The sequence below is a fragment of the Psammomys obesus genome, unplaced genomic scaffold, assembly GCF_907164565.1.
Source record: "Psammomys obesus unplaced genomic scaffold, mPsaObe1.curated_primary_1811, whole genome shotgun sequence".
Taxonomy (NCBI): domain Eukaryota; kingdom Metazoa; phylum Chordata; class Mammalia; order Rodentia; family Muridae; genus Psammomys; species Psammomys obesus.
Window position 1 is genome coordinate 1,852,965 of NW_026596131.1, and position 12,662 is coordinate 1,865,626.

The window sequence follows — 12,662 nt, forward strand, 5'->3', positions numbered from 1 at the left end:
GACCTAACAAGCTATAGGCAGATGGCAATAGTGACGAACTCCCCCTTTCGCTGGACTAGGGGAAGGGGATAGAGGAAAGAAGCAGGGGAGGTGGGACTGGGGGAGTTGAGGGAGGGGGCTTCAATCGGGATATATGATGAATAAATTGTGAAGAAAAAAATAAAAAATTAAAAAAATAAAACTGCTGTGAACATATTTGAACAGACCATGCATAGAGGAGCTAGACCCCTTGCTCAGATGTAGCCCATAGACAGCTCGGTCTCCAAGTGAGTCCACTAGTAAGGGCAAAGAGACAGTCTCTGACGTGAACTTGGTTGCCTGCTCTTTGATTATTTCTCCCTAGTGGGGTGAACTAGCCGGTCCACAGAGGAAGAGGATCCAGATAGTCCTGATGGGTCTTGATAGGCTAGGGTCAAACAGTAGGGGAGAAGGACTTCTCTCAGTGGACTATGGAAGAGGGATAGGGGAGGAAGAGTGATAGAGGGTGGGATTGGGAGGAAATGAGGGAGGCAACAACCAGGATACAAAGCAAATACATTGTAAATAGTAATTAATAATAACAATAATATTAAAAAATTCCAAAAAAGTGACATCTATCTTAGTGGCTATAAAGACAGATCTCATTTGACTCTGATTTACTGTTATAGAAAGATTGTTCAGCATCTTTATAAATACAGAGGAGTCATCTATAAGTCCTTGTATGAATACCTGCTCAAGTCCTTTGCACCATTTTTAATTGTTTGTGTGTGACTTTTTGTTGTAGAGTTGTAGGAGTTATTATTTATGTATTTTAGAGGCTAAGTGCATATCAAAAATATTTTCCCATTCTGGGAGTTGTATTTTCATTCTTTTAATAACATCTATTGATACTCAAAGTGTTTTGTTTTGTTAAATAAAATCCAGTTTATTCATTTTTCTCATGCTTGTGCTTTTGGTACCGTTTTTTGAAGAATACATTTCCATTCTTGTAAAATTACTCTTTATAAAATTATTTTGCGTGTGTGTGTGTGTGTGTGTGTGTGTGTGTGTGTGTGTGTGTGTGTGTGTGTCGCGCGTTTGGTGGTCAGAGGCTAACTTGCAGGAGTTGATTCTATTCTTCCCGTTCTGGGGAACTGAGCTCAGGTGGTTGGGCTTAGTGTCAAGTGCCTGTACTTGCTGAGCTTTCTCATTGGCCTACACATCTGTTCTTTTGACTCTCTAGTTATCATTCTAATTATTTTCCAACATGTCTTTCAGATTTTCAGTTATATGTTCTGTGTAAATCTATCTTCAAATTTATCTAAATTTTAACTTTTTAATACTCTAAAATTCTAACCTTTTAGTTTTTTAACATATTAATCATGCTTCTTTAAATGTTGTACATTATTGAGAGGCTGGACAGAGGCTCAGAGGTTAAGAGCATTCATTGGCTGCTCTTCTGGAAGTCCTGAGTTTGATTCCCAGCAACCACATTGTGGCTCATAACCATCTATAATGAGATCTGGTGCTCTCTTCTGACATGTAGGCATACAAGCAGGCAGAATACTGTATAAATAAGAAGTAAATAAACCTTTGGAAAAAAAAAAAAAGGCCCACCTTTTTTTACCTTGTTGAGCAAAACATTGTATTTTCTGTCAGATTATTTCTGGTTTATTAGGCCTTTTCCCCTCTTGATCTTTTCTTTCTCTCTCCATTTGTTTCTTTATTTACTTATTTATTCAGTATTAAAGATTGAACCTAGGGCCTTGAGCATGTGGGACAGACACACTGCCCACAACTTATATCCTCAGCTTATATGATTTTTCTGATTCATCTTGTTCAATGTATATGTGTTACTGTTATTAATGGCCAGATACTATATATGTAAATTTTATTTTATATATGCAAATTTTGTAAATAATTTAAGAGCTTTCATGATATCTTCTCTAAGATTTGTTTGTTTTTGTGGTCCCGGCAATCTGCTATTGTCTTTATTTAGTTTTATGGGAGATATGCTTGTAAGATCCAGTCTCTCCCTGTCTTTTTTCTTTATCCTTTTTTCTCTTTTCCTTTATCCCTTACCTTTTTCCTTTCCTCTTTCCATCTCAGTAAATATACAAATACATGTGTGTGTGTGTGTTATATACCGTTCTGACGCATCCTAGAAGATAGATGTTAGTAGAGAAGGAACTCTCTTCTCATCATCTCTTTTGTGCTCTCCTTTTCTATTAACAGGCGGCATCTCCACAGAAAGCGATTGTGCTTTTGAGCCAGACTACGCTGTCCCATCGCTTCCAGTGACTGAAGGTATGCAGCACATTCGGATTATGGAGGGCGTGTCTCGCTCTCTTCCATCCTCCCCCTTACTCACACATCAGTCTATCAGTGTTCGGCTCCAACCCGTGAAGAAGTTAACTGGTAAGGAATTTACCTGAATTTAGTATGTTTGACAGGAAACCTGACAGCATGAGACTTTAGGTCACATCAGATGTGTATGCACCTTCAGATTTCCTCTCCTTGGCCTTCCTAGTGCCATAAGACTCTTAGAAAGTGGAGATCCTATTGACTGAAACAGGAGAATTAGAACAGAATTCTCTTTGAAAGATTGATGTATTCATTTCTAAGTGACCCATCTGTTGTGGACATATTTTTCTAGGTTTTCAGGAAGTCCTTAGTTTTGCTAGAATACACTGTTGTTCTGACTTTCTTTATTAGCTTGTTCCTGTCCCTTTAACAGATGGGGACATTGTGATTTTAGTTGGAGTAGAGCTTGACAGTTCAGCAAATGTATAGACATTAGCCACGTTTTTGTTTGAAATCATGATTTATAGATTTTATCTCTAGTTGTTCAAATCTGACTTAGACGTTTCTCCTTCATAGAACTTTACAACTTCTTGAAATATTTACTGTGATTCATAAATTGTTATTACACTGACTTTAAATATATCTCAAAATCTGTATTATTCATTCAGTTCATGTTAGCTTTAAAAGTAGGTTTTGTTTGTCAAATGGACTTTTAACCTCAATATTTTCAGGGAAAAAATTGTAAGATGTAACTGAAGAATATTTCCATGTGAAAATATGAGTCACAATGTTAGATTCTTCTGACTTTATTGGTATGTTCTTAAAGCAAGACAAACATCTTTATTAGCATATATTAATTGCACAAACTGATGGATTTCATGGTGGCATTTTAGGCAGCATACTGTAGATATCTTTCAGTTGATTGGCATCGATGGATTCCGAGTGCATAAAGGCATGAAATTAAAGGCATATTGATTGCTTCTTCTGTGCCTCGTATTGAGCTAAGTAGTAGGAAAAGTTAGTTGTCATGACAGTTCAAAAGAATGTAAGAGGAAGAGGGTAAAATGAGACTTGTTAACTCTTTTAAATAGAAAAAAAAGCACTTAATGTTTATTAATTTTCACCAAAATACAGTATTTCATTATTTTATAGTTTTATAAGGTGTAAGTTTGACCTCTTTCTTTATATTGATCATTGTTTATTAGGCATTTTCAAGTCACTAGACTGAGTCAAAATATTGACTCGGGCCATTAGATAAAAATTGGTAAAATGGATTAATAACACAGTAGCCTAAAACACTGGTTCCTTTCCAAAGTCTAAAAATATAATCAAATTTGACATGGTGTGACAAGAATAACCTGATTGCTTAGAAATCCTTAGTTCTCACTCAGAAAGGCAAATGGGATAGACACCAGAAGAGAGAGAAAAAAGGGAACAGGACAGGAGCCTACCACAGAGAACCTCTGAAAGACTCTACCCAGCAGGGTATCAAAGCTGATGCTGAGACTCATAGTCAAACTTTGGGCAGAGTGCAGGAATCTTATGGAAGAAAGGGGAGATAGAAAGACCTGGAGGGGACAGAGCAACAGAACCAAGAAATCTGGGCCCAGGAGTCTTTTTTGAGACTGATACTCCAACCAAGGACCATGCATGGAGATAACCTAGAACCCCTGCACAGAGGTAGCCCATGGCAGCTCAGTGTCCAAGTGGGTTTTCTAGTAAGGGGAACAGGACCTGTCTCTGACATGAACTCAGTGGCTGGCTTTTTGATCACTTCTCCCTGAGGGGGGAGCAGCCTTACCAGGCCACAGAGGAAGATAATTCAGCCAGTCCTGATGAGACCTGATAGGGTAGAGTCAGATGGAAGGGGAGGAGGACCTCCTCTATCAGTGGACTTGGGGAGGGGCATTGGGAGAGGAAGTGAGAGGGGGCTACAGCTGGGCTACAAAGTGAATAAACTAATAAAAAATAAATAAATTTTAAAAATAAGTAAATAAATGAATGTGTGATAAGAAGGAGAGGAGGATAAGAGAAGTTATTCCAAACCCAGAGAACACTCACAGTGAGCAACTGATGTGTTAGTGGGAGCTCATCAGGATATCCATGAAGTAGGAGCTTTCCTATAATTAATACTTGGTTAAGAGAATTGTTAACTGTTTGAAATGAAATTCTCCTGGGTCTTTCCTCTGTGTTCTGGGAGAGGGATCAAGAAGCTCAATTAATATTTATTTTTTTAAGTTTGTTTTTAAAGATCTGAATTGAATCCTTAATTATCCCTAGAATTTAAACCTTAGTAATAAAAAATATTCTAGTTTCTCTTAAAAAAAAAAAAAGAAATACTCTCATTTTTGTAGTTAAAGGTGTCATTACTTAAAAACACAAAATTCAAAATCTGCTAGCTGCTGTCTTTGCTCCATTTTCTCATACCCCTTGGAAAAAACACGAAAGTTCCCATTTCCGTGAAGAAAGCTGGCTTGTCTGGGGTTTTGTAGAACCTGCCCTATTGGCTTATACCAATTTCAGTATCAGTCTAGATAATCCATCTTTGTGAAAACGTAAATACATGTATTAACAAAGTTAGTAACGTATTATTTCAGAGGTGGTTTTGTAGCGCAAAAGGAAGGGGTTAGCTGACTAATCCCATGTATGAGCCACCAAGTTTTTAAAGCATAGTATTTAAAGCATGTGGAATTTCTCTCAGAGTTTTGCTTACTGAAAAATGTAAAAAAAAAAAAAAAAAAAAAGCCCTAAGAATTAAAGATTGAGAATGCATTGTAAAACTTGTAAATGAAGGAAATACATTTCCTTGAAGAAGAAGACCCCCCCCCCCATGAAAATGTTTCTTTGGGCATTTTGCCCCAAGTAAGGCCGATGATAAACTTTTCTATTTAACATGGAATAAATGAAATTATTTCAAAATTTAAGAGACTCTTGATCTCTTTTAAAGATTGCTTATCATTTACCCTTTTCATAATTATGTTTTTTTATAAAGAAATAAATAAAGGGAAAGTTAAAAGAAGAAACTACGGGAAATAAAGAAATACCCTCTAGGGATACAAATTTTATAAGGTCATTAGGGCTATACTTAACTAATGTATCTATTTCTATGCCAAATATAAATAATACTTCCAAGTATTAATATATATGTATATAAATATACATATATACATACATAGATGTATATATGGCTCAGTTATTCAACAAATTATTTAGGACTGTATTCTAGGTACTACTTAGATAAAACATAGCAGTGAAAAGCACAAGTTCTTGCTTCAAGGTTTTTTTATTTCAATTGTGAGGGATATTGATAAGAAATATATAACCACTGGATATGGTAATACAAACAGCCTTCAATCCCAGCATCTAGAAAGCAGAGGTGGGCAGGTCTCTGTGCATTCGAGGCCAGTCTAGTTTGTACAGTTCCAGGTCTCTGTAGCCAGTGCTACACAGATCCTGTTTAAAGGGGGTAGGAATATAACCAATAACCAATAAGTAAATAATTTTAGATAGTAAGAAGTACTATGCAGGTATGAAGTAGGGAAATTGGGGTAGAAATGGAATTTCTTTCTATGGAATAATGCAAGAGGAAGAAAAAGAAGGAGCAGGGTTTAGGGGAAGAGCCATGGGAAGATCTGGAATTGAGCTCCCTAGGCAAAAAGAACTATACAAAAAGTCCTAAGACAGAAATGAGTTTGCCATATTCAGAAACTATTAAGTCACATGTTGTTTAACAGAGAATGTCAGAGAACAGGTGAATAGAAAATGAAAGAGGCAGGCAAGGGTCATAAATTTTATGCTTGGTAAGGGGCCTACTTTGATTGTAAAGGTCATAAGCAGAGGTGGGCTGGGAAGTAATACAGTCTGCTTCAACTTTTAGTTATATCTTGTTGGCAAGTGTGGAGAGCGTATAGTGTGAATGATAGAGCATTCTGTGCCCATTAACCTTGTAGGAGTGGGTTTCCTCTCCATATTATGTGAGTCCCAAGGATTGAACTCAGGTCATCTCGGGCTTGGCAATAGATGCCTTTACCCTCTGAGCTGTCTCATCAGCCCTCTTCATTAACCTTCTTCATGTTTTCCTAATCTTTAAATAATTCTCAGTTTCAAATAAGATGAGTACTTTTAGGGGCTGGAGAGATGGCGCAGTGGTTAAGAGCACTCACTGCTCTTCCAGAGGTCCTGAGTTCAATACCCAGCAACCACATGGTGGCTCACAACCATCTATGCAGGGATCTGATACGTTCTTCTGGCATGCAGGTGCACATGCAGATAGAGCACACATCTACATAAAATAAGTAAATATTTTTAAAAAGATGAGTACTTATCATTGTAAGATATTACAGAGGAGTAACCTTTTCAGGTTGTTGTTGGGCAGTTTTTGTATTCAACATATTTATTTTATTTATTATTTATTGCAATAATTAATTATAATAATTCACTTTGTGTCCAAGCTGTAGCCCCTTCCGCATCTCCTCCCAGTCCTTCCCTCCCTCCCTTTTCTCCTCCTATGCCCACCTCCTAGTCCACTGATAGGGAAGGACTTCTTCCTCTTCTTTCTGACCCTAGCCTATCAGGTCAACATATTTTTATGTGAGTCAGTTAGCACAGATATATGTGAAGACCTGTTTGCAGAAAGAAGCTCATTTTGCAGTATTTTGACTTGTTTGTAAAAAGTGAGAATTTAAAAAGTTGCTTTAAAGGACACTATTGACTTAGAGCTTGAAAGCAGTTTTTAAACATATAGATGAATTCCTCCACTCAGTACAAACGAGAGTTAATTTACAGCAAAAAAGCTGAGACACAGGCTCAGTGGTAAGACTGCTTAAATTTGTATTCCAAGTCTGATTTAGTCATTCCATCTCTATTATTCTATAAAACGGGGATACAGTTGTGTTTTTATTGGGATACATTGCTTATTACTTAAAACCATGTTTGGTAAATCTTAGGTGAGGTTTTTCTGAAGACTGTTTTTAGCATTAGGTGACAGTTGGAACTTTTAAACTATGCTTTTGAGAAACTGAGTATAGGGGATTATACACATAATCCCAGCACTAAGGAAGTTGAGGCAGGATCGTGAATGAGTTATGACCAGCCTAGGCTATGTTGTCAGTTCCAGGCCAGCTCGGACGACACTGAGAGATCCAGTCAATCAACAAACAAATTTTATGTATTTTGAAATAATGTTTTTAGTGAATAATGAAAAAAGTGATAGAAATGTCCACTTGAATGTCTTCTATGTAGCCTCCTTCACTAATATAGTTTCACATATATCTTCATTTCACAAATAAGTAAACTAAATTATGGAGAGATAATGCTTGCTAAATTGAAAATTTGCCAAAAAATAATACAACTAGGAAGTGGTCTTTTACCAGTAAGAAAATTGAGCATTAGAGAAATGGCATATTTGCCATACCCTATCTCACTTACTTCTCTGTTGATTCTAACAGCAGGCGGTGCGGCCAGCGGGTTTAAGCAGTGAGTTCCAACGGGAGGAGCTAAACACTGACCAGGAGCCCCTGTTGAGTTAGTTATGCATTGCATTGCAGTGGAGAGATGTGCAAGACTGCAGGGACACACTCGACCCTGATCAGTGACAGACTCTTATTTATTGCTCTTTCCAAGGTGTCTTAATTGTATCACAAAGACTTGGTATTTCTTAAAGATATTAAGGAGTGCACTGATTCACTTCTATTTACTTTATGTTGTGTATCTATCCCAGTATGTATAAACATTGATGCAAACAACTTTATTCTGAATCCTAAAAATAAACCTGGACGAGTTTAAAAATGTATGCTTACATACATATATATTGTTGTAAACATAGCAAAAATGAAAATCTAATTGTCAATAACATGAATCCCTGTGTGTTATAAATTGATACGTACATAAGTGTAAAGACAGGCATTGAGTTATGGTAGAGATATGTAACCACTACCCAAAAGTGGCAGAGTGATGACATAAATTTAGTGCATGTCCTTTTAATGTTTGTAAGTTTTACTCTCTGAGAAATTGAAAACCTCATGAGGTAGAATATGACAGATTTGCTGTTTAATCTTGCTTAAATTCATTTTAAAAATCTCTGTACTTCAGTTCTTTTGTTTGTTAAAAAAATAAGGATAATAGCATTGTGTACTTCACAGAACAGTGAGCAGGAGGAGTAGCTGTAAACCTTACAAGTTGGTATCTGACTAGAGTAGGTAGTAAGGTCCTAGCTACAGCCGTTAAAGTGCCTAGGATTTGAGAATGCAGTTTCTATCATCTGTATTAAGTAAGTATTCTGAGATTTTAGAAGGTAACCTTCAGGTAGCTTTCAAAGTCCTTCACTTTCTTGATTGCTTAATCTTCAGATTCTACAACCAAATAGATTAGGCAATGTGGTGTAGATGGTAAGTCATAATAAGTGATCTGATATGGTAAGCGTGGACATCTGAAATACCAGCTATAGAGAAAATATTGTTTTCGTGATGGATCAAATGGAAACATTTACTTATTTTAGAGATATTCTGCAAGAATCACTACAAAGCTCCTTTTATATTAGTCTATATCATATGACATCTATTCATTGACAGTTTACCTTACAGTTTTGGAGAACATTAGAATTCAAGATGTATGAGTATAAATTTTATTAGAATTGATGTGAACTTTAAATATGATTTATTAAGCCTACTATCTGTCATATACTGAGTATTGACTAAATGCTGGTTTTCTCATTTTATGTTGGGTAAATATGGAAATGTAGCTTTGTCTCATAGGCATTCTAGGAAAATTATTAGAGACCTAATTTGAAAATATAAAAAGTCTATGTATGTTATTAGTCTACATAGTCTGACTTACTAAATATAATCATAAATATAGGATATGAGTACACATTTTGAATTTTAGAAACAACATTGATGTTCAAGGAGCCAATTACAGACTCTTTTTGTGGGGAAGCAGTCAGAGACTTAAGTAAGCCAAGCTAACCTAAAACTTGCTGGGTAGTAGTAGCTAAGGCTTATTAAATGCCTGACCCTCTGCCTTTATCACCCTGTTGCTTGGATTAAAGCATGAGCCCCGCTGAGTGCAGTGTAGTGAATTTTAAAATGCAGTAGGCATGAATGGTAGTCGTAAGTTTCCATCACTAATGACTGTTACATTCTCATTTTTATATTAAATGAGAAAATAAATGTATGAAGACTTTTCAAGATCTTTGGAATGTGAAGATTCGACTGTTATAAACCCCAAGGCTAATTCACTGATAGAAACAGTGAATGGGAACTATTTCTGGCCCTTCAGAGATTATTTTCTTAGTCCAGTACTAAAAATAGAGAATGTTAGGGAATTGTTACTTCCTTCAATATAAATAATTTCAGTTTTCATGAGTCAGCATTATTAAAGCAAACCAGAACCAAACAGATCATCATAGGCAAATAGCTTGGATGTTCACTAGCTGATAAATGGAAAAGAATGTTCTATTTGACAAAAAATAAACAAATTTTTTACTTTTCAATGCTGCAACATGGATGAACCTTGTAACTTCATTCTAAATAAAATCAGCCATTCATAAGAGGTCATGTAAATATTTGTGAAATTCTAGTTTATGAAATGTTATGAATAGTCAGAGTTATATTTGAACAATGCAGATTCATTCTAAATAAAAGAAGCCAGTCATAACAGGTAATATAATTATTTGTGGAATTCTAGTTTATGAAGTGTCATGAATAGGGTCTGAACAATTAACAATCACTTAGTACTGAGGGCGTGAGATTAATTGTAGGTGATGAAGATATTGTAAGTATAGATTATGTTGATAGTTCCACAATCCTGTAAATATGTAAAGCCTATTTTCAGTGGAGGGATGAATTACATGGTATGTAAATTATATCTCTGTAAAGATGTTTAAAAAAGAACACACTGTCTATGGCAAACATTGTTAACAATAAAAAAGGAAAATTGATGATTTTATATTGAAGGTAGATTTCATGCCTCTAAATTAGTAACTCAGTGGATAATTAATATGGGGAATTTGAACAGTGCAGTTAATCATTCAGTTAAGTGTAGAAGTCTGTATGGAAAATGCTTTTTACACTGAAATTTGTCTTAAGTATTGATCATGGTATATACTCACTTATAAGTGGATACTAGACCTATAATATAGGATTAACATACTAAAATCTGTACACATAAAGAAGCTAAGCAAGATGGAGGTCCCTGGGTAAGATGATCAACCCTCACTCAGAAAGACAAACAGGATAGACACTGGAAGAAGGAGAAAAGAGGAAACAGTACAGGAGCCTACCACGGAGGGCCTCTGAAAGACTCTACCTAGCAGTGTATCAAAGCAGATGCTGAGACTCTTACCCAAACTTTGGGCAGAGTGCAGGGAATCCTATGAAAGAAGGGGGAGATAGTGGGACCTGGAGAGGTCAGGCACTCTGCAAAGAGAGCAACAGAACCAAAAATATCTGGGCTCAGGGGTCTTTTCTGAGACTGATACTCTAACCAAGGATCATTCATGGATAGAACCTAGAACCCCTGCTCAGATGTAGCCCATGGCAGCTCAGTGTCCAAGTGGGTTCCCTAGTAATGGGAAACTCAGTGAACTCAGTGGATGGCTCTTTGACACCCCCCCTCCCCGCGAGGGTCACAGAGGAGGACAATGCAGCCAGTCTTGATGAGACCTGATAAACTAGGGTCAGATCGAAGGGGAGGAGGACCTCCCCTATCAGTGGACATGGAGAGGGGAATAGGAGGAGATGAGGGAGGGTGGATGGGATTTGGAGGGAGTGAGGGAGGAGGCTACAGCTGGGATACAAAGTGAATAAACTGTAATTAATATATAAAAATAAAAATTTAATTTAAAAAAAGGATCTAATTCCACCTATAAAAGAAGGACCCTTATGCCGAGATTACCACTTAAAGACCCTACTATCTCGTAATACTATCACATTGGCCATTAAGTTTTGATACCTGAATCTTGGAAGGACCATCTATCTGAAACTATAGCAATTGTCAGAGAAAGAGCCTCTAAGGATTAAATTTACTTGAGGAAAAGAAGCATTACAATGGAAACATGCCTGCTGTGGTAAACTGAGTGTACTCATGGTGCTTAAGGGAAAGAGAAGCTTTAAAGACAAACAGGAGGAAAAGTCAGTTGCAAACTTAGAAACGTGATTCATGGCCACAAGGATCAGTTAAAGGAATGGTACCAGTCCGTGCTTATTAGTGCTGAATGGGTGTCCTAGAGAAGTATTTGTGTGCCTGGGACATGGGTTGCGGTTGTGATGGACTTTGTGCAAGGCTTTGTGTGTCTTTTGTAATACTATGTATCATATGAGCATGCAAAATAATTTTTTGTTGTTAAAATTGGCATAAGCGTCTTAACTTCCATTTTTCAACTTTATACAAGAGTTGAGTCATTTTCTGTCTGTGCTTGAAGCAGACTGTTGTTTGTTGTGGGAAAACTCTGGAGTCAGGTGTTCTTGGGGTGAATATCTGACTGTCTCTGCCACTTAGGGATAGGAATCTGGTCAAGTCATTTGTTTATTCTGAATGTTTTCTTCTTTGTAATTATTATTATTTTTTGCCTTATACAGCATTTTGTGGATCAAGCAAGATAGTATTTATATCAAGAAATTAATTGACAGTTTATTTCATAAAAGATGAACTGTGAATGCAAGTTTATAAACAAATTACTGCATCATTATCTTTCTTGTGCAATGGATCAGTTTTTCCTGCTTCCCTTCCCCCATACCCAATACTAACACAATCTTTTCTTTGTTATCTTAAAAACAGTTCTTTTCAGTTGGGGTTTTATTCTTGCTCAACAGTGTAATTAGAGGGTTTTTGTACTCTTTGTCTTTGATTCTGTCTTTTTAAAATCTTTCTGTGTTCTTTTTTTGGACACAAATCTTTCTTTTTGTTTTTTTTTGTTTGTTTGTTGTTTTGTTTTTGGCTTTTCCTTTTTTTTTTTTTTACGGGGGTGCAGATCTTTCTTTTTAAATTTTATTAATGACACTTTATTCACTTTGTATCCCCCCATAAGTCCCTCCCTCCTCCCCTCCCGGTCTCACCCTCCCTCCCCTTTCTTCACACATGCCCCTCCCCAAGTCCACTGATAGGGGAGGCCCTCCTCTCCTTCCTTCTGATCTTAGTCTATCAGCTCACATAGGGAGTGGCTGCATTGTCATCTTCTGTGCCCTGGTAGGGCTGCTTCCCCTTCAGGGGGAGGTGATCAAAGAGCAGGCCAATCAGATTATGTCAGGGGCAGTCCCTCTTCCCATTAGTATGTAACCCACTTGGACAGTAAACTGCCATGGGCTACATCTGTGCAGGGGTTCTAGGTTATCTCCATGCCTGGTACTTGGTTGGAGTATGAGTCTCTGGGAAGACCCCTGTGTTCAAATTTTCTGGTTCTGTTG

At 36.9% G+C, this 12,662-nt stretch overlaps 1 protein-coding gene across 6 annotated transcripts in view; it reads left to right on the top strand.

Moving 5' to 3' along the window:
• Tanc2 (tetratricopeptide repeat, ankyrin repeat and coiled-coil containing 2) overlaps positions 1-12,662 on the top strand; it is a 311,126-nt gene that overhangs the window by 102,884 nt on the left and 195,580 nt on the right. For 4 of the 6 annotated variants that reach the window (XM_055592099.1, XM_055592101.1, XM_055592102.1 and 1 more), the window contains exon 4: positions 2,194-2,376. In XM_055592099.1, the coding sequence (XP_055448074.1) occupies positions 2,194-2,376 (183 nt within the window). The remainder of the gene's footprint in view (positions 1-2,193; positions 2,377-12,662) is intronic. The other 2 variants (XM_055592103.1, XM_055592104.1) reach the window with 1 other exon arrangement.